At 41.0% G+C, this 21,039-nt stretch overlaps 1 protein-coding gene across 1 annotated transcript in view; it reads left to right on the forward strand.

Annotated features, from left to right (window-relative positions):
• The window catches only part of DGKQ (diacylglycerol kinase theta), a 63,656-nt gene extending 42,909 nt beyond the window's left edge, over positions 1–20,747 (forward strand). Inside the window, exons 14-23 of the mRNA XM_083718640.1 lie at positions 59–97; positions 2,351–2,466; positions 6,221–6,372; positions 8,405–8,553; positions 8,849–9,030; positions 9,258–9,358; positions 10,875–11,021; positions 13,219–13,330; positions 14,012–14,164; positions 15,727–20,747. Coding sequence (XP_083574766.1) covers positions 59–97; positions 2,351–2,466; positions 6,221–6,372; positions 8,405–8,553; positions 8,849–9,030; positions 9,258–9,358; positions 10,875–11,021; positions 13,219–13,330; positions 14,012–14,164; positions 15,727–15,825 — 1,250 coding nt within the window. The 3' untranslated portion in view covers positions 15,826–20,747. The remainder of the gene's footprint in view (positions 1–58; positions 98–2,350; positions 2,467–6,220; positions 6,373–8,404; positions 8,554–8,848; positions 9,031–9,257; positions 9,359–10,874; positions 11,022–13,218; positions 13,331–14,011; positions 14,165–15,726) is intronic.
• The last annotated feature ends 292 nt before the right edge of the window (positions 20,748–21,039 follow it).

Raw genomic sequence — 21,039 nt, forward strand, 5'->3', positions numbered from 1 at the left:
GGATAGACATTTTAATGTTACACATAGAAAATAAGTTTTGCTTTTTCTACTTTTTCAGCAAATCTAGTTTCTGTGAGCCACGTATATTCATCTCAAGGTAAGACTATAGTGTTTTATCTTGAGTTTAACAGCTGTGTAAAAAGTGTTTGGTTATAAAGTGCACCTTTGGGTTTGTTCAAATGTTTTGCATCTCTCGCTCTTCATATTGTGAGATTGGGAGAGGTCTTTTGGCATGTCTGCTTCCTCCAAATCCCTTCAATACATGTAGTAATCTAGTGATTTTTATATTCAGGCATAAGAGGCGCATAATAGGTAAAGGTAAAGGGGACTCCTGACAATTAGAGCCAGTCGTGGCCGACTCTGGGGTTGCGGCGCTCATCTCCCTTTACTGGCCGAGGGAGCCGGCGTACAGCTTCCGGGTCATGTGGCCAGCGCGACTAAGCCGCTTCTGGTGAACCAGAGCAGTGCACGGAAATGCCGTTTACCTTCCCGCCAGAGTGGTACCTGTTTATCTACTTGCACTTTGACGTGCTTTTGAACTGCTAGGTTGGCAGGAGCGGGGACTGAGCAACGGGAGCTCACCCCGTCGCGGGGATTTGAAACGCCGACCTTCTGATCGGCAAGTCCTAGGCTCTGTGGTTTAGACCACAGCACCACCCGCGTCCCTTATAAGAGGCGCATGGTGGGACCTTATTGTCCAAGTGTTTACTTCTTTTTATGGTGGGCTGCTGGGAGGAAGCATGCAGGTCTGAGGCTTGCTTCTGAACTCAGCATATGTAGAGTACCAAATCAACCCCATGTTTCTTCAAGGATTGGGAGAGAAACAACCTGCATTTCCTGCTCGTTCAGAGCACCAGTAGGTGCCTGTTTTGACCACTTCTCTATCACAGTTTTCACTGGGACCAGGCAAGAAATTTATCCATGAAAAAAGCAGTACTCTCCTGGATAATGTTTACTGTTACATTCAAATGTATAGTTTATTCTTGCCATGGGTTGGAATGATTATGATGGCAGCTGTACAACTGAATAATCCCTGCTCCAGTTTTACTGCAAGCTACCAACATATTGCCTAGAGGTCGAGGATGTTTGGGAAGCACTCCATGACTAGAAACCAGGGCCACATTCCTGCCCAAGCCTTGAGAAGGCTTTTCTTTCACAGGTGCATGCATTTTTCTCCTGAACATGTAAGAGTTTCGTGCTGGAACAAAATGTGCATCCCATTTACGAAGGCTATGAACATGCTACCTGGAAATATGTCAGAATGTACATGAAGATGCAATTGCGCTATAACAAAAACCAAAAACACCAGCCTGGAAAAACTGGGAACAAATGTATATGTTGAAAGGTTCTGTGTTGCATACCTTCCTATGATTCCCATTTAAATCATACCATGCTTCTTGCGTAATTCCACTTTACCATCAACACAGTCTACTCATCTCACTTTCTCCTGTAACGTGCAAAGATACTTACTCATGCTGTAACATAAATGCCACTATCTCCACAAGCCAATGATGTGGGGCATGGGGAACAAGCAACATGAGCAAGAGTGCCTTCTGAGGATTTTGTCTTGGAGCCCTGTTTCATGTTTCCCTTGAGCAGATTTGAAATCTGCCTACTTTTCTTGACAACCTTTTGAAAAACATAGCAATTTGTAGCACAGCTGTCCTCTCTGGAGGAATATTAAGTGCACTGTTCAAGATGCTAAGTACTTATTGTCCCCTCTTATGTTTAGCTTAGATTCTGGCCCTATTTGAGCTCTTAGATATTGATTTGCAGCTCTTCTGACCTTAACTGCTCATGGTCAGATGGCAAATTGATCTGGAAGGTGGTGTGCTAAGCACTAAAATGTCAAAGAGTGTTCTGTCTACGTAGGAATAGGGGACATTGACTTATAGCAAGTCGGAGCACTGGTTCATCAGTCTCAGTGCTGTCTTCAGTGACTGGCAGTGACTCTTTAGGTCTTTAGGGGTCTCTCCCAAACCTACCTGGAGGTGCTGGGAATTGAACAGGAGACCCTCTGATGCAAAACATGTGGTTTACCACTGAGCCATGACCCTTTCCCATAGAAACTCCATTGGGAGAAACAGACCCTCTGTTGGGTAGAGAAGGTACCATCAAAAAAGGTGTATCATAGCTGTGCTCATGTTGTCAAAGAATAACCTCAGTCACCCAAAGGCACCAACCTGACCAGGTTTAAGCCTCTAACTTTTGTGAGCTGAGTTGCATTCAGTGCACTCAATCTTCATTGTATATACCCTTTAGTGACACAATAAAGATATTGCATCATATCACTATGTGCATTTATGTTTGTTTAGCCTTTAAAAATTATTCTTGAATTAATTTGTTCTAGGTGCTGTTGTACTAGAAATTTCATGTTTTGCTGAAGCCGAAAGACTCTATATGCTAGCTAAAGACACCACTGTTAATGACAAGCCACTAACTGCAGTTGTCATCCCTGAAGTTCTGGTAAGAACAATTGGCTTCTATAAGAAATTAACTGATGCTCAAACGATAAATATAGCATGTTTCATGTGCAAAGCAGAGATTGGATCTGTCATGTGTGATCCAGTTGAGATTTCTGCATTTCAGTGGGTTGGACTAGGTGGCTCTCAGGGTTCCTTCCAATTCTACAATTCCATAATTCTGTGATTCTATGAACTCCACATGAAAATAAATTAAATCCAGCCCTACTTTGCTTGGCCATTTTACTCTGGCTACGGAGGGGATGGGAGCAATTAACAAATAAGGGAATGGAGCAAAGTTTACTGCCAACAAAGGAATGTGTGGTTATAAACAAAGAACAGTCATGTTTGATTTTGTCCTTAAAATAATGAGCTATTTTTGTTCTACCTAAAAGAAAAACAGCTTTAACATTTATAATCTTGAAGGATAGTTAAAATGTGACTTAAATAACAAAGCTGTCTGTATGTTGAGAGCATAATGATGGATTAATTTACTCCACTTTAAGGTGCCCTTTAAAAAATGAGTCCATATCTACTTGGCTCTCTTGAAACCTGTTGTGTGAGCTCATAAGTAATTTCTAAACTACTTTGCCAAGTTTAAGCTTCTTGAAATAGGAGAATGCATAGTGGCCTCTTAAGCAAGCATTTGCTTTAGTATGGGAGCCTCTTCCCTGTGGTGAGATTTACATGCCATTCAGCAAGGTATATGTGTGTGAAAGTAGCAGGTACATGAACGAGACCAACAGCTTAGGTCTTTCTCTCCAGACTGATTTATTCACTACCTAACCTGTTGGTTGCATTATTTTTGCAGTGCCGGATTGTGCTATTGCTGGTGCTTGCATCTGGGGCCAGAACAGGCCGTTTTTTTTTCTTATGAAGTGTAGGGAAAATGGCATTCTAAATATAGGCTTTGAAGATTGCCTGATGAATAATGGGCGTAGTTGCATATATCTTTGATTTATAATGAAGCTTTTGGAAAGCCTCCACTCTCACTTGAAGATAAACGGCGAGAGCGACAGTTCTTGCTGTTTTTCCATCACCATTGCAGAGGCCCCTGTGCATATTATTTTAATGCAGAAATTGGATTAACATAAATAAGAGTCAGGTTACACCAGCATTCACCAACTTGTTCAGGCCAGTGGGCATGTTCGGAATTTTGAGAAAGTAACAAAATGACTGATGTCGAGGTGGGGCATAACGCAAATTGGGCGCCTTGGGAGCATATAGGACAGGCTGAATCTGTGCAAACAGGAACTGCACAGGAAGAGCAAATAATATGCATTATGATTTTTAACGGGGGTATTTACTGAAATTGTTTGCAGGCATCATAGGAAGTACCGTGCTGGTAAACCCTACTCTTCATCTGAGCAGCTTTGCCTTTGAAATGACTGAAGTCTCCCCCATCTACAGGCCAAGAAAATTTAAGATCATACATGGGAACAGAGGAGCTACTGGTTGATTTTCTCTGTTTATCCCTGCATGGCTCTCATTTTCTCTGGGAATTGTGAGAGCGAAGAGCAGGGAAAACTGCTGCAGGAAGAGAGATGCAAAGATAAACAGGAGTGGCTTCTTATATTGAGCTTTTCCTTCGTGGAAAGTAAAGCATGAAAGTCACACACACACGTAAGGCTAAGCTATAGTTTAGTAATACTAGAAGAAACTGCAGTGAGCTTTGCTCTTGCACTCCTGCCCCCTTTCTTCAGCAGCATGGCCATGAGGAGGACTTAAAAAGCTATTTCTTCCATTTTAGATTGCTGTCATCTGGACCCAGAGTGTGGCTAATCTTAGCTAGGGTTAATGGAAACAAGCTAACTTCAAACCATACTGTATGAGCTATCCTGATTTAACTAACCATAGTTAAGACAAACTATGGTTTGTGATTTGAACAACATGCTCAACTGCTGTTAACCAAAAGTGATTTTGGAAGCACTAATGTTTATGTAATCATAGTAGTTTCACATTTGTTTCACTCCACATACAATCACTAGGAAGTTGAGGCCCATTGTAATCATGCCAAGTAGTCAATGATTAAGAGGGAAGAGCTATTCTAGTGCATATAGAATATAGAAGCAGAATAGTATTCCTATCTGAACTAGCTAGTTAAAAATACTATAGTCTTTTAGACTCTGGGGTTCTTTTTCAGGTGTATGTGTGTAAATTTAAACCAAGTACCAAGGGCTAAGGATAAACGGTGGTTTATGATTGGCCAGCAGACCATGATTTGAAACTATGGTCTGGAGGGGGTTAGCAAATCATGAATTGTGCTAACCGTGGTTTACATGTGATATCTGAATTTACCAACCTGTAGTTAGCACTGTTGCTCTGCCTCTGGTGACCTGTGCATCTTAAGTATTGAACAAATGGAAAACCAAAGCAGAGAACCTGTTCTAAAACATAGTTTGCCAGTGTGGTCAGCTGCTCAGCATTTTTTCAGTTCCAGATTGTGGTTAGTGCGAACCATGGTGTGTGATGCCTGATACATCTCATGATGTATCCTGCCATTGTTGATCTGTAGGCACAAACAGATCTGGGTTTGGTTATGTTAGGTCATTCATTCTATGCAGAATAAATCTCTCTCTGTAGCTGCCAGCTCTTATTTGCCTAAGCTAACAAAAGTTGCTTTCTTCCATTGCTGGTATGATTACCAGTTGCCTACAGAGATAGAAGCAAGCTGTCCGTGTGTTTTAGCAGCTGCCTGAAACAATCAGTACCTTATCCTCAATTCCGATTATAAATTGAGGATTGTTGCAATCTTGCCTCTGTCATGAACTCAGAGTGACACCGCATTTTATGTAAGAAAACATTATTGGTGTGGGTAGGCTAAGTCTTGTTTGGAGCAAGTGGGTGCAGTAGGAACAGCATATACATATCTTTTTAAACAAGTTGTGTACACCTGCCGAAGCCCCAGCCCCATGATTCATCCCAGGGATATATTTAAAGAAGCAAACATGTTAATTCTACTTCAAACAGAAAACATGATGGTTGCTGTTACAGTTGAAGTATGGAGCTGCCCTCTTACTGGGCGCTGTTAGATACGCCACCACCTGATTATCTTACAAGATCTGCATGGTTTGCAAGTTAGTTGTAAGCTGCAATAATGTTTATGAACCACCTCAGACATAATAAATGAGCTGTATAGCTGTTGCTTGTTAATGTGTTTGTGGGATGCTCTCCCCAGGGAGGCTTGCCTGCCGCCTTGATTACATATCTTCAGGCACCAAGCAAAAACAGTCCTCTTCTATAGCCTTTTAAACTGGAGGAGTATTGTTTGGTTTTTATTGTGTTATGTATTTTTGTGTTTTTATACTGTAAACCGCCCTGTGGTCCTCAGATGAAAAGCAGTATATACATCTAATAAATAAATGTGTAGAAGTGCTAAATTATAGTTCACCACCTGTGTACATATTACTTCCAAAAAGTACAGAATTTGCATGATTTATATTGTAGGAAATGGTTTAGTTCCTTATTTACCCTTAAGTCCCAAGCTCCTGCATTGCTTGCATGTACAAAAAAGAGGGGCAAAAACACCCCTGTAATTTTTGAAATTGTTTCTTTTTAATGCTGCAGTGAAAAAACCTAAATGAGGTATGAGGTAAAGTAGATAGTATGAGAATGAGGTAAAGTAGATAGTGCCCTGAGCCTCTTAGAAGCCCATGTTTTATGTTTTCCTTTTTTAGACTTCATTGGGTATTTTTGGAATGGTGTCTGTTTGAGCACATGTGCAGCGTTGTTTAACCACTGCTTTCCCCCTCTTCTAGCAAACCAACCTTCCTCAGAACTGCTGCCCATTGCTTGTATTTGTGAATCCAAAGAGTGGAGGACTTAAAGGCCGGGCTTTGCTCTACAGTTTTAGAAAACTGTTAAATCCTCATCAAGTCTTTGAACTAACGAATGGAGGACCACTGCCTGGGTAATTATTAGGTTTTGCCCAATTCAGATATCTCTGTTAATGTATTATTATTATTATTATTATTTGCAAGTGGTACTTTAATGGTATGTTGGGCTCCTTGCTTTCATTCTTCCACTTCCTAGTCTTGAAAGAAAATTATACAGTTCAGCTGCTGAAACTAAGCTGCTTGATGTTTGAATAAGGATGGAGCTATGTAGAGGCATTGGCTGGCTTCATGGTTTCCGCCCCCACATAGTGATTTTTGATAGTGCACACACACATCATGATTTGTGATATATTGCCAGGTCAAAAATTGCGAAACCGACATCACAATATGGACTTCACACCGATTTTGGATGATATATCGCCCAGCCCTAGAGGAGATGCCTTATGAGGAATGGCTAAGGGAGCTGGGCATGTTTAGCCTGGAGAAGAGGAGGTTAAGGGGTGATATGATAGCCATGTTCAAATATATAAAAGGATGTCACATAGAGGAGGGAGAAAGGTTGTTTTCTGCTGCTCCAGAGAAGCGGACACGGAGCAATGGTTCCAAACTACAAGAAAGAAGATTTCACCTAAACATTAGGAAGAACTTCCTGACAGTAAGAGCTGTTCGACAGTGGAATTTGCTGCCAAGGAGTGTGGTGGAGTCTCCTTCTTTGGAGGTCTTTAAGCAGAGGCTTGACAACCATATGTCAGGAGTGCTCTGATGGTGTTTCCTGCTTGGCAGGGGGTTGGACTCGATGGCCCTTGTGGTCTCTTCCAACTCTATGATTCTATGAGAGGAAGAGAAAGTCTAATTTAGCTCCTGCTAGTGCAACTGTTCAGCTGAGTCCAACCCATGGTTCATTTTTACTTAAAACTGTTTTCTCACAATGTCGTCATAAAGGCATACTTGCTTTCAACATTGGCCAGCAAACAAATACAAGGGTTGGGTTTTGAGAAACTGTTTAAGGTGCTTCCAAGGTCTTAGCAGCTGCCTAGTGGGATTTGTTAGGGGTTTCATTTTTTCTTTGAACATAGCTGCTATGCTGCGTCATAAATAATTTCTGAAACCCCATGCTTTAGTAGTGGTGTAGAGCTCCTATTTGCAGATTGCCAATCCAAAGCCTCATGGATGTGCAGGACTTCTTGTCCAGGTCTTTGGACCCCAGCCATCAGTTTCAAAAGCTTTGCATTGTGGAAACTGGGCACAGCTGCAGTGTGAGTAGTAGTACAGCTGAGGATGATCACTGTCAATGCCAAAAGACTCAGTGGCATTGGGGATGTATAACCCTCGTGTCAAATAATAAACCTTTTCACCATTTCCAACAGCTTTTACGGTCAGCTAACAGAACTGTAGGGGTGGGCTTAATAAATAGCATTTCTATTTTTACATCTGGCATTTGGCAGCAGTTAAACAAATGCAACAGAAGCTCATTTGTTTGTACAGTGATGTCCCAAGTGTGAACTGGGAGTGAAAACTGCAAAGTCTAATGATCTTTCTTGTCTTTTATTGAAAATTAGAGTGAACTGTTATTATCTGACTTAAAGAGTCAATCTAGTTTCCTTTTGCTGTTTGCTACATCTTTCAGTCTTAAGGTAGCAGTGGCCCCTTTTATTATTTCTATAGGATTATTTATATTTTAGTATGATGAAAGCCTCCTTGGGGAGCTAACCTTCCAAGTGTTGAAATAAATAAGTGTGTATAATGCTTTTTTTTTAATTAAAAAAAATCAATTAAAATTGCTACCAGTGGTTCTTTGTTGTACTAGTAGTTGGGGTCTTTTTCACTCTCTCTTCTTAGCATTAGGCTAGCTAGGCATATTTCTTATACATTTGGAAACCACTTGGTAAGTCCCATAATAATCTGGAGATAAACCTGTGGTCCTGCATTTGAAGAACTGCACAACTTGCTGGAAGGGAACTTTGGATCACATGAAACACATATTTTTGAGCCTTAGGCTACAACCCCATATCCACTAAATAATTAGAGACCTGAATGTGGGTTTGAATTTAAGAGCATTCCTGCAAATATGTTGTGCTCACTTGTGTTTTGCTTTTTATATTGAAGGTTTCACACATTCTCTCAAATTCCATGTTTCCGAATACTGGTGTGTGGTGGTGATGGCACTGTTGGTTGGGTTCTTGGCGCCTTGGAAGAGATCAGACACAAGCTTGCCTGTTCAGAGCCGTCTGTGGCTATTTTACCTTTGGGAACAGGTGAGTTTGAAACTGGATTTCAGGAACAGCAATGCGAAATTGTTATTTGCACTCATGACTTCACAGGGTTCCCTCCTCCCCTGAAAATATTCTGGTTTGCTGTTCTGGCGAGCAGAATATTTGTTAATGATGAGGTCAAGTGCAACAAAAAGTTTAAAGCATTGTAAATTTGCAAATTACATTAAAAGAAAAATGTGGCACAGAAGTACCTAGGTAGTAGGCATGATCTGTTTTGGAGTGAGGGCTTTTGCTTTCATATAGGTTGTTAACAAAAACTTGTCCTTTTTAAAAACAGGTAATGACTTGGGAAGGGTGCTCCGCTGGGGTGCTGGATATAGTGGCGAAGATCCATACTCCATTCTGATATCTGTAGATGAAGCTGATGATGTGCTTATGGATCGCTGGACCATCCTTTTAGATGCTCAAGAGGCTATTGAAAGCGCAGAAAACGGCGTGTTAGAGCCTGAGCCTCCTAAGGTATTTTTCTCGTGTTTATTTTGTTACGACCCCGCCCCTGTTACGCCCCCCTTTCTGGCTTCTTCTGGGTTGCCATGATGTGTGTGTGTTGTTGGGTGTCAGTGGATGTGCGTGAATCGGTCGTTGCCTGTAGTTGAAGGGGTTGTGATGTGAATGTTCCATTCCCTTGGTTGGAAATTAAAAAATCTGGACTAGGTTGTAAAATTTTACTTTTTCTATTTTATTAGATTGTGCAAATGAACAATTACTGTGGCCTTGGAATTGATGCAGAGCTGAGCCTAGGTTTTCATCATGCCAGGGAAGAGGAGCCAGACAAATTCAATAGCAGGTATGTGGACCCTGTTCTTGTGCAAATGGATAAAACTTTCTCATTCGTATTCACAGAGAAAAACATGGATGCTTATTTCTTTGACACTGCCTAAGATTATTTTGTTCTTGCTGTAACATTTTTGGCCTCTATATATAATCCCTATATATAGATATACATATATTTACTTTTAAATATATATATTTACTTTCCCCTGGGGTATCAGGTACATCAATAAATGGACATTAGCTTGGAATTGTCCCATTGTGTAGGCAAAGCCTTTGCACTTGCATCAATATGAAACAGGTGGGTGTGGGAGCACTTTCTTGTGGCTTCCTGCCACACCCTCTCTGTGAATTGGAACCATGTAGGCAGGATCTGTAATGTGGTTTTCCCTATCTGATTTAAAACACTAGCAAGATATATTTACATGACTGTTCTGAAGAGCTCCTTTCTTTCACAACTGCAAACCATAATTAATTGGCCTCAGCTTAACGCATCACTGCAAAATCTGTGTGTTTTAAGATGAATTAGAATGTTGTGGACTTGCCTGGAAGTTCGGACCACAGTTTAGGGTGTTCTGACTATTCAGTATACCTTAATGATCAGAAGCCAAGCTGCCAGTTACATCCTTTGTTAGGTAATTTATGGGTATATGGCCTTGAAAGGCTAAGAATCTCCTTAGGAAGCATTCCTCTCATCATCCCCACTAAGGATAAATAATGGGAAACTAGGTTTGGGTGTGTACAGGAACAAAGAAACTAGTTTGAGTGAGTTTTAGAGGGGGTAAGGGAGAGATGGATGAACTGGGAGCTGAAGAAAGGTAGGCACTGTTTGGGGTTCTGGAGATCTGACGGGGCAGTGGAATTGTTTGTCAGAGTGACAAGGTGTACCTCCACCTATGCTTAAATTGTAGATTTGTACGTAAGCACAAATATTACATAAACACCCTTAGTCTTCAGTGGTCTCTTCCTACAAGGATATTATTTACTAGTCCAAAGTGTAGAATGCATAGCAATATGTGTAGTGAACATTACTGAAGGTTGCATGTTTCTTTCAAAGTTTTGTTTCTCTGAGTTTAAGCCACACTGAAGTCAGTTTAGCCTTGCATTCTTTTTTTAAACAGCCCTATGCACAAATACTATGGAATAAGCTACTTTCAACATAGCTCCCTAGTAAATATTCATAGCATCAAACTTTTTTTCAATTTCCTGATTAGATTTCTGGACGTTTGTTTTGATATTTCCATTTAAGGGTGTATTTAGCCAGGTTATGCTATGAAACAGCTGGCTACCAGGGAAGATCAGTAGGTTTGTTTTGAATTGTCCCATTCTTGGGAGCTGTAGTATGTAGTTGTACATGTTGTTCAACCTTTTTTTTTAAAGAAGTGTAGCTTGTGTTTTAGTTATATTCTGCACCTGAGTATTTTCTTACTCCCTGAATACATTTTCATCTTCAATTTTTTATCAGCAAGGAAAGCAAAATGATGCAATATGAAACGCTCTGTATGTGTTGAACGAAGACTTTCTTTTTCTAGGTTTCACAACAAGGGTGTCTATGTAAAAGTTGGATTGCAGAAAATGAGCCACACAAGAAATCTTCATAAAGAAATAAAGCTTCAAGTGGACCAGCATGAAGTTGAGCTTCCAAATATTGAAGGCCTTATTTTCATTAATATTCCCAGGTAGAAACCGTACATATGTCTGTGCATGAGGTTTTGTCAGAGTTCTTGTCTTTTGGAGGAAAAGAATCCTGCTGTTAGGGTTGCACCCTGTTCTGCATTTTAATAGCCATAATCTCTTCAATAGGATTCCTCCATTTAGCTTCAGCTTCACTGATGCTGAAAGTATATCACAGTTGGTCAGGTGTCAGCAAGAACTGTTTGCAGAGTTGAAATACATTGATTTGAAGAGAGGCAACTATTTTGATAAAGTGTAGCCCATTTCAGAAATGTGTAAAGACACACTCACCTTAACTCAGAGAATCTGGGCTGCTCTGTTCATTCTCCCTTTTGCCTTTGTCCATTCAGCTTGCAACGATTTGAAGAGCTGCCTTATATTGAGTCATTCCATTGATCCTCCTAACTCAGTAATCATTTGTTCCAGTTGGCAACAGCTTTTCATTGTTTTCCAAATTCTTTTCCTCCTCCCTTCAAACTAGAGATGCCAGCAGCCTCCTAAGTGCAAAACACGGGCTACATCAGTATGTTCTTATTCCTTTAAATATAGAGTTACAACACAAAAGAATTGAACAAAACCAGTTCTACTAATGTTCTTGATGAAATAGACCTAGACAAACCTTAGATAAATCAGCATCTGTTCAAAGAGTTGTCAGATGCAAATGCATAATAATTTTTTAAGGAGAATTGGAAGAAGGTTTTGATGAGATTTTTTTTAAAAAAATTATACATTTTTTTAAATATAAGAAATGTTTGTTTTCTTTCTAACGTTTCTCTGTAAATTAAAAGATAATGTATTATGGGCCTGGTATTCTGACTCAACCTAAACTGCAGAACTCGTTTCTTGCACAGTCATATTCCCCTCCAAATAAACTGTATAATGATAGCACGTCTCTTAAGGTCCCTATATCATGTCTAGTCTAGATAGTATATGGCTCTAACCGGAAAATCTCCATTCTAGCTAAGCAGCTTGATAGACTAGCTGATACATTGCTTGCTGGTGGAGTTAGGGTTCATCAGGATATCCATTCTCTTCTTATTTATATATCTTCATGCCAGAGCCTTTAGTGTTCCTAGATTAGCATAAAGTGTTTGTAGTTAGTCTAAGGTTAAAGGCTCACCTCCACTTCGTTTAGTAACTTGTTGTATCTTCTGAGGTATCCTAAAGTGCCCTCTGCTGGTCATTAAGTCAAAAGCACAGAGTCTGCCCGAAGGTTGGTGACTTTCCTGATAATCAGAGTGCGTTGTAGATCTCTAGTTCCAATGGCGATATGAAAACCTCTCTGGACAAATCATTACTCCTAGATAGAAGGGCTATGCTCACAGCTGGTTATGGTTCCTTTAACTCCATGCTTAACAAAGTTGTAGTTTGAGCACAACTCCAGCTTTATCTGCCACTACCAAAAGTAAAATACATACTTGAGAGGACATATTTGCATTTTACACAGCCAAATGAGTACTATGCCTGTCACATCTTTTGCCTCCTGGTGGTCAAATTGCAACCATTCTGTTTCTGGGTGGTATGGATTTTAACATCACAGAACTAAAAAGCATCACATGAGTGTTTTATGCTGATGTTGACAAGCAATGAGAATCCTATCTCGGAGGTGGGTTGGGGGCACAAGTATGGCGTCTGAAGGAAAAATAAGTTTAGTGCATATATTAATGATTAATTGAATGAGAATGGACTCTTTTTGCTCCCCCGCCTTAGAGGTTCAAAGTGGTACCTTCCAGATGTTATTGGACTGCAGCGCCCATCATCCCAGACCACTGGTCCTTTTAGCTGGGGTGGATGGAGCAACATCTGGATGGCACCATGTTGTTTAAGGAGATTCCCATTCCCAGCTCCATTCACTTCAGTGGATGCATCTCCTTTCCTGTACCTTCTCTCCAGCTTTTTAATGCTATGGGTTAGGGCAGCTCACAGGGCCACTTAAGAAGTGTCAACAACAGAAGCACAAGTGACTCTTTGCACTTCTGGACAGTAGAGGACATGGGCCTCATACTTCTGCTGTCATTGCTTCTGTAAGAAGTATGAACTATAAGCATGAAGGTTGCTGGTTTGGGAACATATTCATGTAATTATTTTATGTTATGTTATAAAATAATTCTCCATGGGAGGATATTATGCTGCACTGATTAAAGAACAAGGTACTTGCTTTTGAAAAATTTGTTACTTACAGTTATTTTGTATTTTGTCCAGCTGGGGTTCTGGTGCCGATCTTTGGGGGTCTGATAACGATAATCGGTTTGAAAAACCAAGAATTGACGATGGCTTACTAGAAGTAGTTGGTGTCACTGGGGTTGTTCACATGGTAAGTCCTAGTGTTAAACGTCATTGCATTCGGCTAAATCAAACAGAACCATTAGCACCTTATGTCTAAAAATATCTTCCTTTGACTTATAAAGGCAATGTGATGCCAATCGTAATAATATTTTAACCCCATTTGACTTGACATGGGATGCCTTAAGTCATAAATGAAATTTATATTGATATCTAAATGAGAGGTTGTAAAAATAAACTGTATTGGTGACCAAAGTACAGTGCAACCTTGGTTCTCGAACTTAATCCTTTCCAGAAGTCCGTTCGACTCCTGAAATGTTTGAAACCAAGGCATGGCTTCTGATTGGCGCAGGCGCCCTGGAAGCAGCAGCCAACAGCCGCATCAGATGTTTGGCTTCCAGAAAACATTCAAAACCTGGAACACTTCAGGGTTTTCGGCATTCTGGAGCCGATTTGTTCATCAACTAAGCTGTTTGAGAACCAAGGTTCCACTGTATTCTCTTACCATCTCCCCCCCCCCCCCCGAAAAAAAATACATTCTCTGGTCACAATTCTGGAAATGTTTCATGTGAAGAAAGCTTTCCAGAATTGTAAATATCTAGTACACTCGTGCTATAAGTTTGATCAATACTTTATCTTGTAAAACCAGTTTGTGGTTTCTCTTTACATTGATATTTGATTTTGAAAGGACTGTTCTGATTGTTCTTCATAGGGTCAGGTCCAGGGGGGTCTACGTTCAGGCATCCGAATAGCCCAGGGCTCCTACTTCCGGTTGACGCTTCTGAAGCCAATCCCAGTACAAGTTGATGGAGAGCCCTGGATCCAACCACCAGGCCAGATCATTATTTCTACAGCAGGACCAAAGGTATTGATAAACATTTTGTGTTGGGAATGTTCTAGAGATATGGCATTAAAATGCATACACCCTATACCTATAGACCAGGGCAGCCCAACTTTTCATACCAAGTGGGCCACACACTGCCTTGCCAAGTGGGGAGTAAGGGAGGCTAATATTTGTGTGTGTGTCCCCCCCCCCCTCCAGCCTTTGCACTGCCTTCCCAAAGCTGGCTAAGCAAGGTGCCGGGCTTTAAGGAGGAGGAGCAAGACTTTAGCAGGGTCCTACAGCCCTCCCGGGATACGGGTGGCACTGTGGGTTAAACCACAGAATCTAGGACTTGCCGATCACAAGGTCAGCGGTTCGAATCCCCACAACGGGTGAGCTCCCATTGCTCGGTCCCTGCTCCTGCCAACCTAGCAGTTCGAAAGCATGTCAAAGTGCAAGTAGATAAATAGGTACCACTCCGGCGAGAATGTAAACAGCATTTCCGTGCACTGCTCTGATTCGCCAGAAGCGGGTTAGTCCTGCTGGCCACATGACCCGGAAGCTGTACGCCGGTTCCCTTGGCCAATAAAGCGAGATGAGCGCAGCAACCCCAGAGTCAGTCACGACTGGACCTAATGGTCAGGGGTCCCTTTACCTTACAGCCCTCCCACCTCCTTCCCAAAGCTGGGAAAATGCTAACTAGCCTTTGGGAAGGAGACGTGGACTCTAGGACCCTGTCACAACCCTCACACTTCCTTTCTAAAGCCCAGTGCCTCACTTAGTCAGCTTTTGGAAGGTGGCACGAGGGTTGGGCGTGTTTGTGTGAAATGTTGCTGCACTTGGGTCATGCTACTATGGACCATAAATACTCAGAACAATGTTTCAGATCATTCAGGCTCAGACATAATCCATGTTGGCTTCTTAAGCTGCATGAGCTTTGTGCCTGCAGCCCCACTCTCCCTCCCTACCTTCTTGGCATGCTGTGACGGAAGTCTTCCTGGCTTAATTTACCATAGTTTCCCTTTACATCTGAACCAGAATCGGAACAAACCAGGATCCAAAACTAATTTCAGGCATGGTTTTAAATTGTGGTTTCTTCCTATTCTGGCCATTACAATTTTCCATTAAGTTAATTTACCCGGGAAGTTTTTCTCGTTAGCCTGCCAGAAAGGGCTAACTGGTGCAAGCATAATGCTCTTGCACATTTCAGCTTGTAGAATTGATGTTGCATCCAAAATGGGCAATGTCTAAGGTAGGGTTGGCTAACCCACAGCCCAGATCCAGTCCCCAAGGTGCACTGCGTTATCTCTTGAGAAAGATGGATGGATTAAAAATAAGTAACATCTGTGCTATGGGGGTGTTTTCTTAGCATGTACGCTCTGAAATGTTGAAAGAGTCCATGTCAATTAAACGCCCACCTTTAAATCTCAACTCTAGTCTACCCTAGCAGCCTTTTGTTATGTATTTTACGAATACCTGTAGATGGGAAAGAAGAAAATGGGGTGTAAAGCTGCTTCTTGACATTAAGAAAAAATTATTTTGAATAAGGATGGATTTCAAGAAAGGTTGTGTTGTGGTGATTGTTTTTAACATATTTATTATAGGTTCATATGCTAAAGAAATCGAAACAGAAACAGAAAAAATCAGGAAATTTAAAGGACTCAAGATCTGAGAGCATGATGGTCAATGAAGTGGGACGCTGATGGAAAATGATATCCACAGAACAATGCATCACACCTGCTATAGATGAGATGGATCTGCCTGGTGTAAAACTGTATTTGTACAGTTCCAAGTTAAGAATTGGTTGCACAAGAGCCTGTTGTAATTATATTTCTATGTTTGTTGTACAGTGCCTATCCTGTAGCCGACAGGAGATTTAGTTTATGCATCTCATGTTGGTCGGAGAAGTTTGCATTAGGTAGCCTTTCCATAAACCATTAACCAGTTTTTGCTTCATGCCCGTAGCCAATAGAGCAGAGATCCCATTATGCCGTACTCCTTATATACTACGTTTTCCTCGCCTTATTCTCCCTGGGAGTCACTTATTTTTATAAAATAAGTTTTTAACCCTTAAAAAAAACACCCCAAACCTACTTAAAGAGTTTTAAAGCTACCCCGGCGTTCCCCAAGAGGGAAACATGGTGAAGGGATAAAATTGTCACTTTTCTGATGTTGCTGATTACTTGTGCAATAATGCTTTAAGTAGGATTGGGAGCAAATGGATATCATTCCAGCAACACAATCCCATCTTCCGCTGCACTAGGTGTGCTGCCACCATGCCAAGGTTCACTACAACGTTCCTGGCAGATTCCAGTTAAGGGAGGCTCTTCCAAACTGCATATAAAAGAGATCCAGCGGCTCCTTTTCCAAGTCTGCAAAGCACAAATTGCCCAACACTCCCTTGATTGGAAAGATGCACTCAGCAGAGAGCTGGCAGGCTTGGCTGAATGCAATGGGGGTCACCTCCCGCATGCATAGCTCTGTATGGATTGTGCCTCGGATATTTAGCTACTTTTTTTATTTGCCTGCATGAACACTTCCACACTACTCAATGGCTGTGTCTACATGTAATGGTAAACAACGTCTTACCATCCAGACCAGGGATTGTGGTTCTCAGTTTCAAAGCTAGCCAGCTGCAAACCATGATTCTGCTTGTTATATGAACCAGTTTTGTTTTAAGCCACAATCCCTTGTCCAGAAAGGCAAGACTGGCTGACATTCAGGAAAAGGAAAACTAAACTCTGGTGAAGTTCTTCTTCTGATGGCATAATGTGTGAACATGGCCAATGAACCCTAAAAACCTAATATAATTTTATCTATTTTTATACTGCACAATCTTTTTCTATACACTACAAGCTTCTGGTTTTCTCCATTTCTCCATTTCTCTCTCTCTCTCTCTCTCTCTCTGTGTGTGTGTGTGTGTGTGTGTTTCTTTTTTATAGTTCAGGTCCCTATATTGAGATTTTTCTTACTTCATTCCCTAAATTATTATTCTAATTTCATTCCTTAAATTATTTTAACATACAAAGAGACTATGAATGGCAAACCAAGAATCAGTAAATATGGCACAATTTAGTAAAAAAATCAGCATTCATTTATGTTAAGTATTGATACACTAAGTTGAAATATGCCTTAGTTTCTTCTCTATTGATGAACTGGTCTACATGTTTGTTTGTCTTTAAAGTGTGTCTTATGTGACTAGATCTAGATGTGGCTGTACTGATTGTGCAGATAAAAATGCTACATAGAAAGGTCCTTGCTTATAACTAGGGAATCATTTCCTGCTCTATAAATATATTGACCATACAAGGAAAAGTTAATGCAGACTCTGTTCAGACATAAGGCTAAGCTATGGTTTGTGGTTATGTGAACGAGCTGCATCAAGTCTCAGACTTGCACTCTCCCCCACTTCCTTCTCCAGAATTATCATGAGGAGATTAGAAGCTTCTACTTCAGTTTTGATTAATTGTAACTTGTTGTTATATCTGAACCTGGACAAACTATGGTTTATGAGTTATGAAGCTGGCATGTTTCAGTAAACTGTAGTTGAAACTGACCACCGTTTAGAGCTTAGACATGATTTGAAACTAGTTAGGAAGTAAAGGCTTCTGATCTTCTCTCAACTATGCTACACTTCATTCCTGTAATGATAAAAACCATCATTTATCATTTCAGGGATCAGCCACTGCATGGATACGAGGAGATAAATCATAGTTTTTCATTGTGTCCAAATGAAGATAGTATCTTTCTGTGGATGCTAATCACAGAAGGAAGATTAAGCAAGATAGCTGGTGACTTTAGCATTGTTTCTGATAATACCAATACAAGCTGTATTTAATTATGGAGAGAATATCATTTACTCCTGAATGCAGAAGCAGTACCCTCAAACAGGGTCAAAATCCTATAGATGCAACACTGCATCTTTCAGATGCTTTTGCAACAAATAAGCTTAGGCTGCCTTTGTCCATCTGGAAGCAGCCTGAGAGGGCTGTGGTAGCTGCAGTACTGCACTCGTCATCTATTCCAATACCCCATTTCGTATGTAGTTAATGAGAACATATCAAGCTTTTGTGCACAATTATGGCTTTTTTTGAAAACGGTGGCATGCACAGCATCAGAAAAGCAGTGAAGGGGAGCAACACCTTTCCCGCTCCACCAGGCATTCATGCCTGGGACACTTTGCAACCTAAAGGAACTGCAAGTTGCTCTGGTTTGCAGCAGGTATTCCCGTGAGCAGCTGTCTCATTGCATGCGTAATTGCTGCAGAACAACTCTTCCTACACAACAGGAATGTCTGCTGGAGCACTGTCACTTTGACGCGGCAGTCACCGCTGCAAGAGTCTCCTGGGAGAAGGATGGCGTCGGGACTGGACCCACCCAGCGAGACTCCGCGCATTGCCAGTGCTTTAGCTGCACAAAGCTTCCAGTGTTGCTTGTAGGTCCATTTCTGATTTGCACTATGTTTACACAAAGGCTCTCTTCATGTACTGTGCGCCACACAGCAAAAACAAAACAAAACACTGTGGCTTCTTTGTTACATGTATTTGTCTTCCAGATTGTTAGAGCACGTTGCAGTTTAAACGTACTTCCACACCAACCAGAGTTTAGCTGGGGAATGCTGCATATTTTGTAGACCTTCTTGTAACATTGGCAGGTGCTTTCTTTGCAAAAACTCTGAGCTTTGATACACAGATGAATGTGAATAGACATTTAAGACCTTTTCATCTTGCTCGATCCTTCAAGGTATAAAATATTGTGCAGGTAGAATAGAAGTATTCAAGGGGGCTCATTTTTCTTGAATGGCAACTGCCCCCATGAAATACTACTTTTTAAACTAAAGGGAGTTTCATTTCGGATGATGCAGTTTGTCCTATGGCTGGGGAGGGAACATCAAATTTCACTGAATATGCTCAAAGCCTTGAACTATTTCACAGTACCTCTTCGGTTATCAAGCTCTGTATTTAGTTATTTATAGTTTCTCCCTGAAAGCATAAACTGTTCTTACCTTGGTTTATCATATTGTTGATTTTCACTGCTCGTTAGTGAAATAGCACAGTGCAATATGCTATTTATGAAGAGTGTATGTTTCCCCAAATAAATCCCTGTTATAAATGGCGGTAGCATGCTATGAATTTGTTGGCAGAAAGCTGCAGCAAGTGACTGGTTCTTGTCATGCACAAATATTGTGCAATTTAGTACTGGTTTGCACAGCTGCTTGGCTAGAGTAAAGTTGTGCACTACGAGAAATACATCTCCAGCACAAAGTTTAAGTCCAACCCAAGAGAGATTACTTTGAAGTCAAGTGGCAGCTTGTTTTGTCTTTGGTCCAACTCAACCCTTCATATGTGAACTTTGTGCCCCAGAACAAGCTAAAGTTGGCACACCAAGCAGTACTTGTGCATCTGGTTTTTGTGTTTGGGAACTAGAACTTGTTGTTTGCATTTCAGTTTCTCCACTTCATGTGAACTAAGGAACAATGTCTCGTTAGGGGTCTGTGGAAGATGTATTGTGAGACAGCTCATCGGGCACAGCAAAGAGTGCTCTTCCCAGAATGTAATCTTATCCACTGCATTTTTACTGCATTCTTCACATATATTTAATCCAAGTGACATGCCATCCTAATAATATTGTAATTGAGTACGTTCACAGGGCTATTTCAGCAATAGTTTGTCTGTAAGCCTTTCTCTATTTGTAGACCATGGCTTTTTGGAGGTTTTTTTGAGGTAATGGACAGGGACCCAAAGATTAATGATGTTTTTCTAACCACAGCCCATGGAAAATTAATTTTGAAACCAGGGAGATATTTAGGGTCTTTTTGGAGATGGAATGGATTTCCTGCCAGTTTCTATCATTTCTCCTGAAACCATTGAAACTTCCAGTTGTGATGGTGTGATTTGTCATGGGGACCAATTTTTCCTAATAGTAGGCTACATCACTATTATTTTCATGCCTGTTTCTCACCTGGTTCTGGCGTGGTGCAGATGTACCATTAGCTCCCTGCAAAGCATGGGTTGCAGAAACTTGCAGTTCCTCCCTCTTCCTTGCATTAACTATGGCTTTGCATAACCGTGGTTTGTGATGGTGCACAGTAAACCCAGAGGTAACCCTGGTTTGCAAGCACACTTCAGCTTCTAGTCTACAAGGGAACCATGGCTGGTTTGACACAAATGTAAGGCAACCAGAGTGAACTCCAGGAAGGCAGTGGAGGAAGGGGGGGGGGAGTTTTGAGGAGAGAGCACATCCTTCTGATTTGCAAACCATGGTTTGCATGAAACTAGCATTTAATCTGTATTGGAGTCAGTATTGTGGCTAATTAATGCATTGTTTTTGTATGTGATGCACAAGTCCACACTCAGGTGTGCAGAGATGTGGAGTTTCTGAAATCGATGTGTGTGTGTGTGTGTGTGTGTGTGTGTGTGTACCATTATATACATTATGAAGTAAATGCATGGTCCAACTTTCCAGGACAAAAACCCCCTATCACCACTAGCGCACCTTTTCTCATAAAGCGCTCATCTTCATGTCCAGGCTTAGGTCAGCATTGACAAAAATGTAGTGCTGTAATCTGTCTTCAGGCAGGGATCTTTGAAATCAACTGCATTATTGATTTCAGCCAATACTCTTTTTTAAAAAAAATCAGGACCTGCATCCATTGTTTACGTGCTACCTTTGTTTTGCACTTGTAATTGTAAGAGAAATTGCATTATATTTGGTATAGCTTAATACAAAGCCCTTTTTGTACAAGTGCATTTTAGGATTGAGGTCGTGTCTGAAGTACACCACAGGAAATTCAGTTTTGTAATTCCAGTATATTCATTTATGCCTATTCAACTACCCGCTCCCTCCCTCCCCCACACCTCCTGTTGCCCACTCAGAGATTCAGGAGAGGAATATAGCAGGCTACTAATAAATTAACT

The sequence above is a fragment of the Podarcis gaigeae genome (assembly GCF_964106915.1).
Source record: "Podarcis gaigeae genome assembly, chromosome: 17".
Taxonomy (NCBI): Eukaryota; Metazoa; Chordata; class Lepidosauria; order Squamata; family Lacertidae; genus Podarcis; species Podarcis gaigeae.